Source organism: Gigantopelta aegis, chromosome 3 (assembly GCF_016097555.1).
Source record: "Gigantopelta aegis isolate Gae_Host chromosome 3, Gae_host_genome, whole genome shotgun sequence".
In the NCBI taxonomy this organism is placed as follows: domain Eukaryota; kingdom Metazoa; phylum Mollusca; class Gastropoda; order Neomphalida; family Peltospiridae; genus Gigantopelta; species Gigantopelta aegis.
In genome coordinates, this window is record NC_054701.1 from 27323472 (window position 1) to 27341951 (window position 18480).

Genomic DNA, 18480 nt, shown 5'->3' on the forward strand with positions numbered 1-18480 from the left:
CAAATAAACATAATTTGTCTAAAATTCCTAGCAAAAATAGTAGCGGGGGGGGGGGGGGGTGTGAGTTATAAAAATATAGGTCACTGTAACCTATTTATTTTTTAATGTTGAATAAAACGAAACACTTAATTTTATAGATACTAAGTATCTATTAAATACACAGGTAAAGTATGGTAAGGTAAAGTACTAGTTAACATAAATTACAAGTATACAAAATCAAAAACATTCGATTGAAAAGTTGTACACAAATTACATTCAACATAAACATTGCAGACGATGGATTACAGCGCCTCGAAGTGAAACAGTTTTTACTAAATTATAAATCTCGTACCTTTTCTGAAATATGGACATTATAAAAACAAATATTGTTATGAAAGAAATTACATTTTAATAATTATTATTCTAATTTATATATTTTTATATGTTAATATGTTAAAGAAGACAATATGAAATATTTTTCACAAAGTAATATTTTTAAAAGATGTTAGCTATTTCATGTACATTTCTACTTTTTGATATTACAATATTCCGCGGAAAAAACAAACATGGCGCGAGTTTCAATCAAGTTTGTGGTTTCGTTCAGTTCTCAGGTATTATGTTGTATTTATTCGCCGTAGTAATATTTGACAATACCCGTATTTTTGTCACTATATATTTCTGCTAGTTTGTTTACTTCGTTAATGCAATTTAAAGCAGTTCTTAACTACTAGTACTAGTAGGCAATAATTATGATCAAATAACATTAACACTGTAACAGGTTTTTAACAGTTTAAGTTTTATTTTAATACCGAACGGTAGTTCATCAAAATAAAACACAAGCGCAATGTTCTTGCTGGTTGAAAATTAAAGGAGGGAGGCCGCGTGACACTCCACTCCACCCTTCAAAAAAAAAGAAAAAAAAAAGCAATGAAAAAAAAGAAGAAAGATGGTGGTTCTGGTTGTGTGGGTTATCGAATCCATGACGTTTTTCTACCAAGGCAGTTTGCCATGTTCACCCCATATACCAGTTTTCTCCCAAGTCGATTCGCCCCCAACTGTTTGCCTGTTCGCCCCCAACTGTTTGCCTGTTCGCCCCCAAACTGTTTGCCTGTTCGCCCCAAACTTTTAGTCAGTTCGCCTGTTCGCCCCAAACTTTTAGTCAGTTCGCCCCCAACTCCTGATTATTTGTTACTTTTAAATAATTATTGTATTGTATTGTTTCTTTAGAAGCATGTTAAAGTACTTTTACACATATAGGGTTGCACTAGAGGAAACTTGGCACACAGAGATTGGTCCAGACCACACATTCACATCGACACAGTGGTATCTTTATGGGGGTGAACTGGTACCTTTGTGGAGGCGAACTGGTTATGCACGTGGGGGCGAACTGACATCCTGTTTTGGGGCGAACTGACTTGGGGTGAACTGGCTTGGGGGCGAAATGTCTGGTACCCGAGGCGACCAGTCATATCGACCCAGTTATCATTATACATATAATACACCCTCCCCTTGAATTATTTGCACTCCCCCGGTTATTATTATACATATATAATTAGTACTCCCCACTAATATGTACTATGTTTGAATAACAAATACATTAATTATCTGAATACATTAATTATTAATTGATAACAATTCAAATACTATCTATAAGGCTATTTTGTTTTCTGAAGAAAACGTTTGTTTAAAGTTTGTTTTGTTTAACAACACCACTAGAGCACATTGATTTATTAATCATCGGCTATTGGATGTCAAACATATAGTCATTTTGACACATTCTCAGAGAGGAAACCCGCTACATTTTTCCATTAGAAGCAAGGGATCTTTTATATGCACCATCCCACAGATAGGATAGCACATACCATAGCCTTTGATATACCAGTTGTGGTACACTGACTGGAACGAGAAATAGCCCACCGACAGGGATCGACTCTAGACCGACCGTGCATCATGTGTGCGCTTTACCACTGGGATACATCCCACCCCTTGTCTGAAGAAGAGATATGCAAAGATATTTTATACACGCATTCAGCTTAAATCTAAAATTTATTGGATTCAAACTTTATACATGTACATGTACATATATACTACTCAAAAGAATTTAAGGGTCAAAAATTTATAACCAAATAAGTTTCAGAGTGTATTAGATTGATGATGTAAACTACACCAAATGTTTTATTTATTGTTCCATATTTACAAAAAACCACAAATAAACGTCACTGTATACAAGAAAGTCACATGACATGTTGTCAAAGTTGAAGGTTGTCAAACATGGATTTTACACATTAGAACATTCGTTTAATAGTGTGTGAATCTACCCCTGGCGCGAATACACTCGACACATCGTTGCCTCATGCTGTTGATCAGACGTCTGAAGAACTCTTGGGGAATGGCCTGCCACTCTGCCATAAGAAGTTGACCCAGATCATGAAGGTTGGCCGGAGGGGCATGGTTATCCCGAACTCTCCTGCCTAATTCGTGTCAGGCGAATATGCTGGCCAATCGATCCTGGCGATACCTTGTTGTCTGAGAAAGTCCGTTACCACCCTGGCGCGGTGGGGTCTGGCATTGTCATCCTGCAGAACTGCCCCGCTGCCAATCTGCTGAAGGCCTGGGAGAACCAACGGCCGGATAATCTCATTCAGATAGCGGATTCCATTCAGATTGCCATCCACCACATAGAGGGGGGTCCTGTGGTGGATAGAGATGCCGCCCCACACCATGACGCTGCCACCACCGAACCGGTGACGTTGTCTAACGTTAACGTCAGCGAAGCGCTCCCCAGGACGTCTATAGACACGAACCCGACCGTCGTTGAACTGGAGACTAAACCTGGACTCATCAGTGAACATCACTCGACTCCACTGAACACGTTGCCACCGCAGATGAAGCGTGCACCAGTGACGTCTGGCCGTTCTGTGATGTGGTAGGAGTGGTGGTCGAACAGCCTGGCGACGGCAGCGTAGATTATTGGCTCTCAGACGATTGCGTATGGTTTGATCAGACACTCGAGTTCCAGTCGCAGTCCGCAGATTGTCACGTAATCGGCGTGCAGTGGTTGTGCGTTGACGTAGAGCCATATTGGTGATGTAGCGGTCCTCTTTATTTGTAGTGCTTCGGGGTCTTCCCGAACGTGGACGATTTCGAACAGAATTCGTTGCTTGGTACCGTTGCCACAGTCGGCCAACGACACTCTGACTGACACCAAGTCTCAGAGCAACATTTCTTTGCGTATTGCCATCCTGAAGCCAAGCAATAGCCCTTCCTCGATCTTCGATAGTCAGTTGAAGTCGTACCATTGTCGAATTTGGAGTGTGCACCGTACACGAACGCAAGCTCCTATTATACGGAAATTCAGCATTGGGAACATGGAATACACGTGCAAAGCGTGCAAATGAAGCGCTTTGTGAAAAAAGCAAGTTATGGGGACTTAGCAGACCTTTCGCTTTCGCCCTAATTTACGTGCAAATGTAAGCATGTTTTCGCCATTAGAACTAGTCAACAGTGTCAATGACAGTGAATTTTAATTCATTTATGGGTTGCTTAGACCCACTTTCGTCAAAATAGAACAATACCATGCATGACATTATGGTCTAGCTAATATAATTGACATTCAAAAAATAATGTCGAAAATATTCTTTTGAGTAGTATACATATACATATACATAATATGCTCACCTTTGTCAAACACAGTTTTGACAGATTCATGAGTAGAGGATGTCCCTTAAACCAAGCATATAATTATGTCTGTTGGTTTATGTTTATACATGTATACCATTTTGTAACCATAGTTATTAAAAGAGACACATAACAATACAACAATTGAAAGATTTTTTTGTTTGCATATTTTATAATCCATACAAAAAACATCTTTAAAACATTAGGCATATATCAACATAATAGATTATTAAAATGAACAAACCCCAAAAAACCTCTATGAATAATTAAAGCTAAATTATAATAAAATGACCATAGGATGGTCAGGTGACCACCACATCAGAGAATACATAGCAATTCCACCTGCCCACATCTTTCTTCTCCACGTCCTACAATACAATAAGATGAGAGAGAAGAGGAGATATAAAGATGGAGAAAATATGAGGGTGGAGAAGATATACGGTGGTGTATGAGATATGATGGTGGAGACGAAGTGAGGATAGTAAGAGAGTAGGGTAAAGAATATTTGAATGTGGAGAAGATGTGAGGGTGTAAAATAGTTGAGGGTGGAGAATAGATGGTGGTAGAGCATTACGAGCACCACTTTCATCAATTGAAGACTTATCCGATATTGTCATACAAACAGATTCCCTCCACAGCAATACCTTACTTAGGCCAATGAGAATGATTAGTGGGATAAAGCAACGCATTCCAGTGATACAAAATGACAAATGGGAATCTCTGACTACTTGAACAGAGAAACGGGTAAAGAAACAAACCATCTATCCAACAGAAACTGAAACAATTCTAACACTGTAACCAGAGCCATATATATGTATATACAATCTAATAAACCTGAAACTACCCATGCAAATGTACACAAAGCCCAAATCTCACACCTGCTCAAACATTATATAGAGAAGTACAACGTAAAATTCCAAAAGTATGTTAGCACATAATGTTCTACCATCCTGGATATTCTTCAAACTAAAGTACAGGACAGTGTCCAAAAAGTCGAATCGTAATAATAGTCATATAACAAACATTTTAGGAAGGTACATTCCTGTATGATTTAAACATTGAATTTTTTTATGAAAAAAGAAAATGAATTAATGGAATGCTGTTTTTGATAAAAATAGTATAAACTAAATCAGTTCCAGTAATAGTAAAAAAACATGTGTTTCACAATTTTCAGAGTTCGGTCCTCTGCTGTTTGTAGTGTTTATTAATGATCAGATATTAACATTGTATTTGTTTCCTGATGACAGAAGACAACACAATAAAGCCTTCTATCGTAAAAGATATGTAATATATGCATTGTTGTTATGGACCCTATCTTTGATGCTAAGAAATCAATAATCTAACATTTTCTGAAATGTTGATTTTGGATAAACCACATCTGAAATAATAAATATTTAATAATAAATGTTAAATGTGTGCTTTCCTCCAAAAAATAGTACCGATGCCTTTTTATTTGTCTGTGTGACTGATAACGTCTTTATATGTCTGTGAGTGATCACGTTGTTTTATTTGTTGGTGTGACTGATTTTTGTGTGTGCTAATTTTCCTTAGATATTTATACTATTTATAGTAAGCCGTTTTGTGACATCTTTCTTCACTTTTGATCGTTTAACTGATTTTGGAAATGGCAACATGACACCCGTTTCAAAACATTCGATGAGATTGTGTCTCATTTTAGAGTTAACATATTGGGCTGATGGATTGCCATCCTGTAGTAGAAATTCTACTGAGTTGACAGTGGCATAGACTCCACAGTCATGTCCATTTGGTTGCTGATCTGATGGAAGAAGGTGAAGTTGTAGATGGCCATCATTGGCAAGTGGTGCATACAGTGATTTCAGTTGTTTCTTTGCCTTTGGTGTAGACCAGCCTCGGTGGCGTCATGGTTAGGCCATCGGTCTACAGGCTGGTAAGTACTGGGTTCGGATCCCAGTCGAGGCATGGGATTTTTAATCCAGATACCTACTCCAAACCCTGAGTGAGTGCTCCGCAAAGGCTCAATAGGTAGGTGTAAACCACTTGCACCGACCAGTGACCCATAACTGATTCGACAAAGGCCATGGTTTGTGCTGTTCTGCCTGTGGGAAGCGCAACTACAAGATCCCTTGCTGCCTGTCATAAAAGAAGTAACCTATGTGGTGACACGGGTTTCCTCTAAAAAAACAGTGTCAGAATGACCACATGTTTGACGTCCAATAGCCGATGATAAGATAAAAATATCAATGTGCTCTAGTGGCGTCATTAAATAAAACAAACTTTACTTTACAGACGTGTACTGATGGCATGCTGTCTGCAGTGTCTATCCTCAGGTTCATGGTTGATGAAGTAATCCAATGATTTCTATTTCCTGTTAGCCCGGCATGTCTTCACAGTATACATGAACCCGTTACTATCAGCGAATTTCACTTTGCCTTTTTGTGACCCATCTGTAAAAGCACATCGGGGCATTATTTAAAATGTTATGGTCCTTTGTATGTGGGGACATTATGTCTGTTGGGGTGAGGTAGGGGGGCATATTATGGACCATTTTTGGTAAGCTGTTGATCAGGTATTCACATGCCAGTTGTCGTTTCTTTGGCTACCTCTGTATTGACATTCTTTTCTACAAAGGGCTTTAAATTGCAGAGATTGTGCTTCTTCATTAACAATGACGGCACACAAGTGTTGTTCTCCAATATCATTTCAATCGTGTATGGACCTTGCCATGGAAGGAGATGTTTACCTCCTTTCCTGTCAGCATGTTTTAAGTTTTTCAGCAGAACAAGGTCTCCTGTCTTGTAAGTGTAAGACATGTTGTGCCTTCTGTTATAATTCTTTTGTTGCTTGGCATGCACACTGCATTGTTTACAGATGAACTCCATGGCTTGTGCCACCTGTTCTACATAATCTTCATCAAAATCACCTGTTTCTGGCAGCTTTTGCAAGTCATACTTTACATCTACAAGGAGTTTTGGACTCACGATTGTAGAGTACGTAAAATGGAGAATAAGATTCAAATCTATGGCACTGATTTATTCAACTAAATTTTATAAATATGTACATACAAAGTTAAAAGCTGAACTTGCTTTATATTATCACCGCTGCGAACAAAGCCATGTATTGTGACTAGCTGCGTGAATGACTCCTTGACCAATTTGAATGTTCCATCCATATACCATGTTTTGGCATTCGAAAGCAACTGTATCATCTTATCAGAAGCAAAAATCAGATGTCGCTTATTGTCGACTTTGATGTCGCCACGGAGGAATTGGTCTGGAACAAACATAGGGTCTATTTCAAAATAGAGAGTTGTCGGATCCAAGGGTCTTAAACTTCTGTCGGTGTCGATTGGCGGCTCGTGCTAAGCTTTCTGGCTTTGATAATGCTGGTACGGGTGCTGTAATAATGTCATGTTGTTCCTGTAGTATTGTCTGGTTTACAATTTTCGCTGCTGAAGTGAAGATTTCTCTTGCGTCCGTCTTTTTCACCTCACTTCGTATCTTTGTTGCAACGGCTGCACTAAGTTGTGCAGAGTATATGTGCGGCTGCAAACCCCTCGTAAAACATGCTCCCTTCTCCAGAATGCTTGCCTTGTGCCATACATTCTTATTTCGAACACTGCATGTCCAAATCTTGTTCCTGTTAGCCCGGCATGTCTTCACGGTATATGTGTACCCATTACTATCGGCGAGTTTCTCTTTGCCTTTCTGCGACCCATCTGTGAAAGCACATCGGGGCATTATTTAAAATGTTATGGTCCTTTGTACGCGGGGACGCTATGGTCCATCGTATGCGGGGACGTTATGACTGGTCACCACCGTTGGTCGACTTTGTGGAAAGACATACAGTGCTGTCCAGTGTATCGACACACCTAAACATTTTCTATGTGAACACTGAAATACTTAATAAAATGTATCTCTTACCAATGAAGCAGTGCATAATCTGAAATACTCCTTTATGTCTGTAGTAAATAAACATCTTAAAATTGTGCATAAATGTAGACACCTCTTTGCATCCAAAACGATTTGCATGTCTGGTGATTCAGCACAGTAGATGTGGATTGGTGACCACCCATGACCTCATTTTGTAGCCCGTAAACGCTACACTATTGTCCCAGGGTTATTTTATTGTTTTGTCCTGTTAAAAATATTACTATGAAAATGAACGATCACACAGGACTCATCTCGTGATCAGTTTCCGAATCGTTTTCTTGAGTGGCACAATACTGGAGATGCATACATTTTCAATGTCATGCATGGCTAAGATGCCTACATGGATTTTTTTTTGGTAGATTGTGCACACACGTGGATCCTATTTTGCTTTTATTTTTTGTAACAATGTGGCAATTGTGAACTGGAATGACTGTCAATTATGGTGTAACACTTTCATTTTGTTTGCACAAAAACAAAAATAACTGCAAAAATAATATACCGTTTACTATAATTTTAAAAATGCGGGAAAGGTGTTTTTAGACTGGTTTTAACATTCCAATAAAGCTGACCTAAATCACATTTATATACATGAAGTAGGTGACTGATTTATTTTGAAATTAGGATATAATTATTGATAATATTAATAATTTTTAATTACACCCTTAATAAATATGTTGATACTTGATTAGCCATTGAAAAAGGAATTGAACTTTAATTTGTTAAAAACATCGACAACATGACAACTTCATAAGCATACTTAAGCAAAATACAAGTGCGCCGAGTCACCGGATGCGCCAAAACACCGAACACGGCTGTACTCCTTATTTTGTCGCTCGGTATTTGGTACAAAAAAGTTGGTACAAGCTGACTCATCTTTTATGTACCATTAGTTAAACCGGAGATGTTGTCGATCTGCCATTCGTTTTGCAGAAACGATCAAAGTTTTAATATTATTTTAATAAAGATTTCAAGATAGATGATCCCCTGATAAAAATAAATCTGTTCATTTATTCCCATATTCATTGAATGAATCGATCGCTTTGATATTGTCAGCTGATAAAAAGTAATTTCGTTTTTGTAAAGGCGGTGTATATATTATTTGGCAAGACAGATGATGTTAATGATGAACACGACCACTTTTATAAGTGTTGATATCCCCCCAAAATAAAAGGTTTCTAATATTTTATAAAATCACCAGTTACAACCAATTAAATCTGCAATTGAGGACAACATAGAAGACGATAGTTAGTGGACACAAAAAAACAGAATGACCGTTTTGATGACGTGACAAATTTGGCGCCAAATAAGTGCTTTTTCAGTCGGAGATTTCTGAATTACTAGGGAATTTTTTTTCATTTCTCAAATAAAATATAACTTTTATTGTGTGTATCAAACATACTGATGGATGCAGATATGGGACAAAATAGAGGCTGTTAAAAATACTGACAGTCTGTTAACTTATTTTACGGGAACTGTCATAAGCTACTAAAGTTTTTTGTACATGGCGTCTTGTTTCCTTTGATGTCTAGTGTGTGCAGACTGATAACAAAATTTGGTAGAAAATGGTGTGCATTTGGAAATAGCGGAGATGGGTGCTGTAAAATATAGTACGGTGCGGGAAAATAAAGAGAGGCACAGAAGAAGAAAAAAAGTAGGGTGGCAAAATGCAATAGTGGGGCGGGCCGCCCTGCTTAAATGGAACAGCGAGAACACTGGAGTGAGTGGAAACCGGCATTTGCTTGAGGTTTATCTTGATGAAGTAGACCGAACAAGATCTATCTCAGTTGGTAAAGTGCTTGCCTGAGGTGCTTTGTCATAGGATCGAACTGCCTCAGTGCACTGATTCTCAGATTAGGGTTTCCCTGTCCCAACCAATGCCCCACAACTGGTATTATATATTATTACATACCTGTTCAATCTTACTATACTAATACAAACATCAACTCCGTGCAATAAAATAATCTGTGTTAGCACATGTGCAATCCGGACCGGAACTTTTATACGGGGAATCCCTTTTTGTTTTTACTGCAGTTAGCACCTGACGTCATATATGATTTACAAATGACGTCACATTGTATTTGAAACATTACACAAGGCTGCCCCAGAGTATGATTCTTAACCTTAAGTACATCCATGAAAAGAGTTTTGATCATAGATTTAACAAAGTGTTGTTATGACGTTAAATTAAAAACCGTTTTTGTAAAACATAAAAGAAGGTATGTAATAAATACAGAACTTCACATACGTTGTTTTTGCTTCCTATTTATTGCACTCGTTTATTTTGCGAAAGAACATGCCACTCGACCGTTACGCGGTCTCGTGGTATATATTCTTGCGCAAAATAAACTCGTGCAATAAATAGGAAGCGAAACGTATGTGAAGTTCTGTATATTTATAGATGTCGGGACTGAATGGGTACTAATATTCCTGAAGGTGTAAAGATTGGTTATTTGCAGCACTTTGTCGCTGTTGGTAAAAAATATTGGCTGCTAGGACAGGTTTGACTGTGTTGTCCTGTCTTCTCGAGTTCAGGCATTGCAAGTGTTTGTGCTCAAGGTTTATCATGATGAACTAAGTTTCCTGTAAGAAAATTATGGGCAGCTAAGAAAAAATATGGCCTGCTGGAAATAATACAGCATGGGGTGAGTGGTGGGTTTGGGACAGTGTCTGGATTAAAATATGACAAAATCACAAGTTCAGCCTCGGCTGAATAGAAAATATGATCATACATCTGTCTCTTGGAAAATGATCTGCATTTTTTTGGTAATATTAGAAGGTTCTTTTTTTTTTTCACCTGCTAGCACTAAAAATTGGACTGCTTTTTGCTGGCCACTATTTCGAGCACTAGTGGTGTAATGAACAAAACAAACTTTTTAACTGTCAAGACCTTTACCTTGAGAATGCAGTGGGGGTGAGGTAGAGGGCCAAATTAAGCACAAACAATACTTTAGGCATGCCCATAATGATTTGTCAGTTTGTCCCAGTCTAATCATTCTATAAATTATTAGTTACATGAAACTAAATATGGGTACGGTACATTAAAATGTGATGTCCATCTACATGTACTTTATCAGTATGTCTTAAAATTTTATCCAGTGCCATATAACCATAATTAAAATTTCTTGATATAAAATAAAATATTTTTTCTTTCATTTTTAAATTTTTTACAGATTGATCACTTTTAAGTAATGACATTAATTGAATGGGATGGGATGTTGCTCAGTGGTACACTGCTCGCCTGATGCACGATCGATCTAGGATCGATTCCCGGTCGGTGGGCCCATTGGGTTATTTCTTGTTCCAGCCAGTGCTCCACAACTGGTGTAACAAAGGTCGTGGTATGTACTATCCTGTCTGTGGGATGGTGCACATAAAAGATCCCTTGCTGCTAATCGAAATGAGTAACTCATGATGTGGCGATAGCACGTTTCCTCTCTCAATATATGTGGTCCGTAACCATATGTCTGACACCATATAACCGTAAATAAAATGGGTTCGAGTGCATCGTTAAATAAAACATTTCCTTCATTAATTGAATGTGCATTAATCTATATACATGTACTGTTAATGTCTATTTGTAATTAGTTTTCTATTTAATCTTGTATTTATATTATACTTTTTCAGGATGACAATCATAAAGTCAGCAACATCATTGATGGTAATGGTTTCAAATGTTGGTTATCACAGCCACAGGAAAAATCTGGACAAATTGAAGCAGTATTTCAGTTGGAGAAAGAGTGTTTAATTGCTAATATTGATGTTGGTAAGGCATTGTATTATTCTTCGGTTATAGCAAACATGGAACCATGTGAAAACAGGACCAAACTGGACTAAACAGAACCTAGCTATGGTTGAAATGATACCAATAAAACAACAGTTAATAATTTATGTCCAAACATTTTGTTAACACATTGTACATAAAGGATATTGGTAGTCAACTTGGTTATGTATGAAAATTAATTCAGCCATGTTATGTTGCCACTGAATGAAAGATTGTGTTATTATTTGCAAAAAATGCTAAAGAAATCACAGATATTTGCAGAAAATGCATCAAAACAAATACATGCAGGTTATTCAACAATTACCGGGTATGCTCTAATTCTGTGACATATCTAAATCAAACAATGCTTTTTATCTTTAACTGTTATTTTGTGTGTTTTTTAAAAATATAACCAACTAAAATGGTTCTGTTTTTTTTAGTAGTTCTATTTTAGCCTGATACCTTACTCTTACAATTATGATTAAAAAATATATTTGTATATATATTGATCAAATAAATAGTAGAAAATGAAACTGACCATAATTGAGTGGTTTACTTTGCTAGTGTAATGGCAATATTTCAGTTGCATAGTATTGCTTTTATAAAATTCTACTTTTCCACTAAATAACTGTTGATATATATTCTGCTTGTAAAATAAAATATTTTTTCTTTCATTTTTAAAAATGTTACAGATTGATCACTTTTAAGTAATGACATTAATTGAATGGGACGGGATGTTGCTCAGTGGTACAGTGCTAGCCTGATGCACGATCGATCTAGGATCGATTCCCGGTCGGTGGGCCCATTGGGTTATTTCTCGTTCCAGCCAGTGCTCCACAACTGGTGTAACAAAGGCCATGGTATGTACTATCCTGTTTGTGGGATGGTGCATAAAAAAGATCCCTTGCTGTTTCCTCCCTCAATATCTGTGTGGTCTTTAACCATACGTCCGACGCCATATAACCGTAAATTAAATGTGTTGAGTGTGTTGTTAAACAAAACATTTCCTTCCTTCATTTGGCAAAATCATGTACATTGTTTTAAAAAGCTAATAAAGTTTAAAGTTCTTAAGTTATATAGATAAAATATGATGTTACTTAAAGTGATGTAAGGATTTGCAGCTATATATCATTTATTTGTTTATCTTGTTACTTTTAGGAAGTGTGTGGTGTGCAAACATGGAATTGCAAGTAGGCAAGTCGGACTGGGCCCAGGGAGTGGAGTACAAAACGTTACTTCCTACAGTATGTCTTACAAGTCCTATTGAATGCAAGAATGGCGAAGGAACTTTGAAAAATAGAACGTTCTCTTCTGGTATGTGCCTGCAGTATCTTTCCTCTTTTATTATTAGCCATGAAATGGTGTACATACAACTACATGTAGGAAAACTCCTTAAAATGTAACAGTTTTTATTGGAATCAGTTAACTGGAGATCATTTACAAAAGCTAAATTAGTGTTGGTTATTTAATATTGGTCTAAATAATGATGGATATTATTTGAGATATATTTGTTAAAAACCACCTATGCTATTTGACTAACTCACTTTATCAAGGCTAATCTCTGGCACTCGGTAAAGTTACCAGTTGGGAATTTACCACAAAAAAATGAAAATTTTAATTTGGCCAAATAAATTTTAGTCATAATTCTTTTTTGTTTGTTTTTGAAGATAGTAGGGCTTCTAAAAAAAAATCAAGGTTAATTGTAATTTGGCCCCAAATTTTCTGCACACCTAGAGCTAACCCTGGTTTGTGATAAATATAATTTCTTTTCTCCTTTTATGCAGAACACTTTTGTACTGAAGTTAGCAAAGAAAAATGGGACCGCATTAAGGTGATTTGTCGACAACCCTTCCGTAAGGATGTCCAGTATGGTTTGACTTTCATTAGGATCAAATCTGCAGATGCACTACCAGCAGAAAACACGAATCTCCTGCAGTCACCCACCAGTGATAATCGCATCAATGGCAAGAGTTCAGAGGACAATTCCATTGTTAAATCAATACAAAAACATTTCTTTGGAAGAACATTTCTTAGGTATGTTTTGGTAGTGAAGATGAACAACTTTGGGTAGGAAAATATTTAATCAATCAACAGTGAAAGCCCTCAAAAACAGACCCACTATAAACCACAATTTTGTATTTATTTTTTAAATTATCAGTAAACAACAGAACTTGTGTAAACTGGATACCCCTAAAAACCAGACACTACTTGCTCCCAGAGGGCATCTGGTTTGGAGGGGTTTCATTGTATTTATATAATATGTGGCGTCATACTAAATGTAAAACAGAGGAAGAAATTCTTGATCCTGGATGAAAATGTTTGAAGGTACTGCATTTTTGACTTTCGAAAAAGTATCTTCTGTCATATTTTATGATGCCTCTTCTTATTTTTAGACTCCAATGACAGAGTTGTAGAACTTAAATTAGTGAATGCAAGTATATATCACCATGTTATAATAACATAATATTGGGTTAAAGACTATTAATTGACTTAAGTATTCCTTTTTAAAAACTTTGTGTTTGTTTGTTACAGTAATAAAGAGAGGGTGGATCCCTTGCAGTCAAAACTTTTGAAGATTGCTGGAACCTCTGAAAATGGAGTGGAACAAGAAGACGCCCTGCCTAGAACTGCAAAGCTCGTGCTCGCAGCCACGGAAAACATTGGAAAATTCAGTCCACAGTCTAGATCAAAGACGAATTCCAGTGTGAAAGGCCAGCTTTTTTCCGAACGTCTTGAACAAAAATATGGGCCAAAGGTTTACACAGTTCTTGTAAAATTAATTTTATTTGTAGATGTAAAATAAAATGGAAGTGAAATAGTATCAATATTTTAGAAAACAAAAAACATTTTTAAACTGTGTTCACATTCAACATGATTCTTACTAATAGCCTTGAAAAGGGAAAAACAATTAAAAGTTTTCTTTTTAATATTACCTGTCCTCAAACAAGTGCATTTCCCCCCCACACTAGTGGACTGGTCCGAGCATCCCAACATATAATGGGATGGCCTAAATCTTCTACTGCATGCTTCCTTGTAGTTCTGGTCATATGACTATAGCTTTCTTCTTTTTCTCTTTGCTATATTGGTCGGATGTGTTTCTTTTGGCTCTGTTCTTGAAGTCAAACTTGAAAAGGGAAAAACAATTAAAAGTGTTCTTTAATTTTTAAAATTGATAGCTTTGCTACAGACATTGATATATTATATTTAGCTGATTTAATTTCTTACTTTAGTTTTTTGTATGTTATTCCTCTGCTTTGGAAATTTATTTATATTTTAGTCAGTTGGTTCTGATTTTAATAAATGGTGTAGATTCTTGTTTTTTGAAACTTACAGTTTGAAGATGAGGTTACTGAATTCTTGGGAACCCTACACATTGATGATTTCGACTTGGATCACATCACAATAGCAGGCAATTATGTTACTATATGTGTTTTAATAAAATATCTTCTACCAGTAATAATAAAAACTAGATAATTTTTAAGGAGATAGTTTGTTTGATGAGTAATTATTTCTAAGGAAATCTTGGGAGATTTTGCAAATTTCATTTCTAGCTCTTGAAATATTCAGTTAGGTCAAGAAAAAATTAAATTATTATTGTTTCATGATTGCTTAGTGGACAATAGCTTTAACAAAAAGTTGTGAAAAGTCTTGGAATTTTGTTCATGTAGCAAAACTCAAAAAAGCCGTTAAAAGTTTACACTGCTCTCAAGTAAAGTTATATTTGTTAGTCTATCAAGAAGATCAGTGTGGATCAAATAGTGTATGCTCATTATTTATCCACAGACAAAAAAAAATCTATTGTATGTTTTTACAGATCTGCGACATCGATTTGAAAAGACCCAGAAAAGGAAACTTTGTGGAGATGAAAAAAAGATCTTCATGGAATTATGTCAGAATTACATTTGTGATGTATTTGATAAAGTGGACAACAAAGCCTTACAGTTACCTTTAACTTCAAAACCTGAAAGTGAAAATGAATATCCATTTAATACACCTTCTAGGAAACGGAAAGCAAATGATGATACAAATCGGTCTTCACCGAAAACTCCTAAAATTGCAGTGAGTGGTGTTAGAAAACCACAGGGAGAAACAGACACCACGAATGCCAAAACTACCCAATTAAAGAAGTTCAATAATTTTAGCTCCAAGTCACCCGTAAGTAGTAGAAATACTTCATCTACCATTGATGATAAGGAAACATCTTCGGTGGAACCATACATTGGAAAGACAAAATCAAATTGCAATGCAACACCTTCAAAATCAAAAGTTATGACACCTCTTAATTTTTTGTCTCCAACTAATCATAAACATTCTTCAGCAGCAGATGCATTGCATAAAAACAAGGATGCCAATTCAAATTATGTACATCACGTTACATCAACAAGAACATCACCCAGCATGGCAACTTCTGCAAGTAACAAAAAGAACACTGATCATTCCCATGTTGCGTCACTTGTTGCAGCCATAAAAAACAATTTTCCAAAGTCATCTCCACCTGCGAGAAAGCCATCAACTAAAGGGGATGCTACTACACGGAGTGCTACTCCTAAACAATGTGCTACAAAAAGTTTTTCTTATCGGGGATTACAGCTTGAAATTGGTCCTGTCAACACAAGGACAAAAGCTCCACCTATCGAGCAGCTTGTCTCCGATATTCACAATTCTCTTTCTGGATCATCCGATCAGTGGCTGTCCAAAGAAAAAGGGTTAGGTCTTGATACAGGTGATCACATAAAGTCTTTAGTGTCTAAAGCACAGAGGGGTCGTGGTAAAGCTAGAGGAACTTCCACTGCAAGGACTAGAGGAGGGAAACGTGGAAGAGGTGGACCAAGTGTCAGATCTAGGGGAGGATCCAGTGGAAAAACAGGAGGTTCCTCTGGAAGAAAACGAAAACAAAAAGATGAGGATTGGTCAGGAGCTGATGATGATCTTTGGTAATATTGTTTATAATCATCTGCTTTTGTGAATCATGTTTGCAACTCATATTTTGATCCTTTCAATTTGTTAGGTGGATCGTCAATTCAAGATCAAATAATTTCTCAATGTTTTGTAGATTGTAATTGTTATGAGAAATTTGGTTTAAGTTGTGGTTAAAGCTGCAATCTTGCCATTCCATTTTCTAATAATTGTAAATTTTAATGCAAAATACAAACACCTACATATTTCAGATATCCATATATTTTTTACTTTTAAGGGATATCAACAGCTTATGTGCAACTCAAGTCATAGTGCTATATTTTAAGCTAAAACTAAAAATATATTATGAAGATACTGTTTCTCCTGATAACTTTAAAATGGAATCTATATATAGGTTGTTAAATATATAACTGGTTTTGGTTTTCAACTTTTGGAAATGAAATTATTGCTGTATATACCATCCTCCAAACATGTATATACCTTTTATTTTTTAAAACCACTGTAGTTTATCTAATGTATGATGATCATGTTGAGGTATTAATAAAGATGCATATTACATTTTCAGTTTCCCGGAGGCTGCAATTGATAACCCAGTTTTTCATAATTACATAGTCTGTTCCAGTTGCAAAGGTTAGTAGACATTAATCTTAAAATCTTACTCTTTGTTTGTATGTCCTACAAAGCATGGCATACTCTTAGGAGTACTTTAGTTTCTGTGCTATTACTCATGGTGGATGGATCTTATAGTGTGTTTGTTTTTTTTGGTTAAGTATTTGACTGTTGGGTCAAGGAAGGAAGATTTATGCAGTAGTAGTGCATCCACTTTTGGTAGAAATGTTTTTAGATTTTCATGTTCCAATCGATGCCTTGTGAGTGGCATGTTAAAAGCTGTGGCCACTTTGCAGATCAAAAAAGATGTTGTGCTATCTAGTGTTTGTATGTGCTGTAACAGTTGCACTTAATTGCTGAAATTAATTTTATTGAATAAACTGGTCTTCTTGGAAATAAATGTGTCTGTACAAGGATAATTTATTATTTACTCAACATTTTAATAGTGTATTGGTTCATAGATTTAAAACAATGGTGGGTGGGATGTTCTGTGGTAGACCTCTCACTCTTGACTCCAGATGAAAGTGGTTCATACAAATTAATTGCCCTTGGTTTTTCAATCCCAACCAGTGCCCCATGACTGGTACAATAAAGGTTGTGGTAAGTGCTGTATGAAAATTCAGGAGTAGCCCATGTGAGTGGTATGTGCTGTCCTGTATAAGAATACATATAAATATCCCTTGCTGTAATTTAGTAGCCTGTGGTATGTACTGTCCTGTATAAGAAAGTACATATAAATGTCCCTTGCTGTAATTTAGTAGCCTGTGTGGTATGTACTGTCCTGTATAAGAAAGTAAATATACACATCCCTTGCAGCAATACAGGAGTAGCTTGTGTGCGCTGTCCTGTATAATAAAGTGCATATAAATATCCCTTGCAGCAATTCAGGAGTAGCCTGTGTGTGGCATGTGCTGTCCTGTATATAAATATCCCTTGATGTAATTCAGGAGTAGCCAATGTGGTTTTCTTTCTGTTTAGACCAAAAGTTAAATATGTGCTGTGTTGTTGTTAAGAAATATATATTGGGAGGAAAAATAACAGCAAAACTAAGGTTGGAAGGAAGAATGTGATCAAATACGGTGATTTTTTAATCAGTTGGTCTTGTTTGACGTTTTTCATATGTGCCACACTTAAAACTGTCCATTTTACATTTCAGGAAATGTTCCAGAACATGTGTATTCTCATCATTATCTAACATGTGGTCCATCTGACTTGTTGACTAGCAGTCCTTCCAGGGGTTCAGTCAGTTCCTCTGGTGCATCATCCTCTTCTACAACTCACAGTTCACGGATCAGCAAAGATGACAAATACTGGACCATTTTTTCTTCAAGTGATTCTGACAGTGATCTCGACGTCAGTGTTAAACAAAATGATAAATGCGTGTCTTGCCCCATCTGTAATCAGATGTTTTCAGAGGATATGATAACGACACATGCCAATTTCTGTTGTGAAACAATAGGCTTTCACTGACATCATTCTCAATATTGGAGACAATTGTCTGTGATGCTTCAAAAATATTCTAAACATACAACTTTGAAAATATTGAATTCCTAATGGTTTGACAATTAGCTATTTAAACTCTTTAGAGCAAATTAAATGCTGGTACCGTAGTAATTTTTTTAGTGT

At 36.4% G+C, this 18480-nt stretch overlaps 1 protein-coding gene across 1 annotated transcript; it reads left to right on the forward strand.

Annotated features, from left to right (window-relative positions):
- Positions 1-526: 526 nt before the first annotated feature.
- On the forward strand, positions 527-18464 carry LOC121367805. Its single transcript, XM_041492180.1, has 9 exons — positions 527-590; positions 11193-11331; positions 12487-12642; positions 13113-13362; positions 13861-14083; positions 14662-14737; positions 15143-16262; positions 16811-16875; positions 18011-18464. Exons 1-9 carry the CDS (start codon positions 546-548, stop codon positions 18322-18324), a joined length of 2388 nt encoding a protein of 795 aa, XP_041348114.1. The 5' UTR covers positions 527-545; the 3' UTR covers positions 18325-18464.
- Positions 18465-18480: the final 16 nt, after the last annotated feature.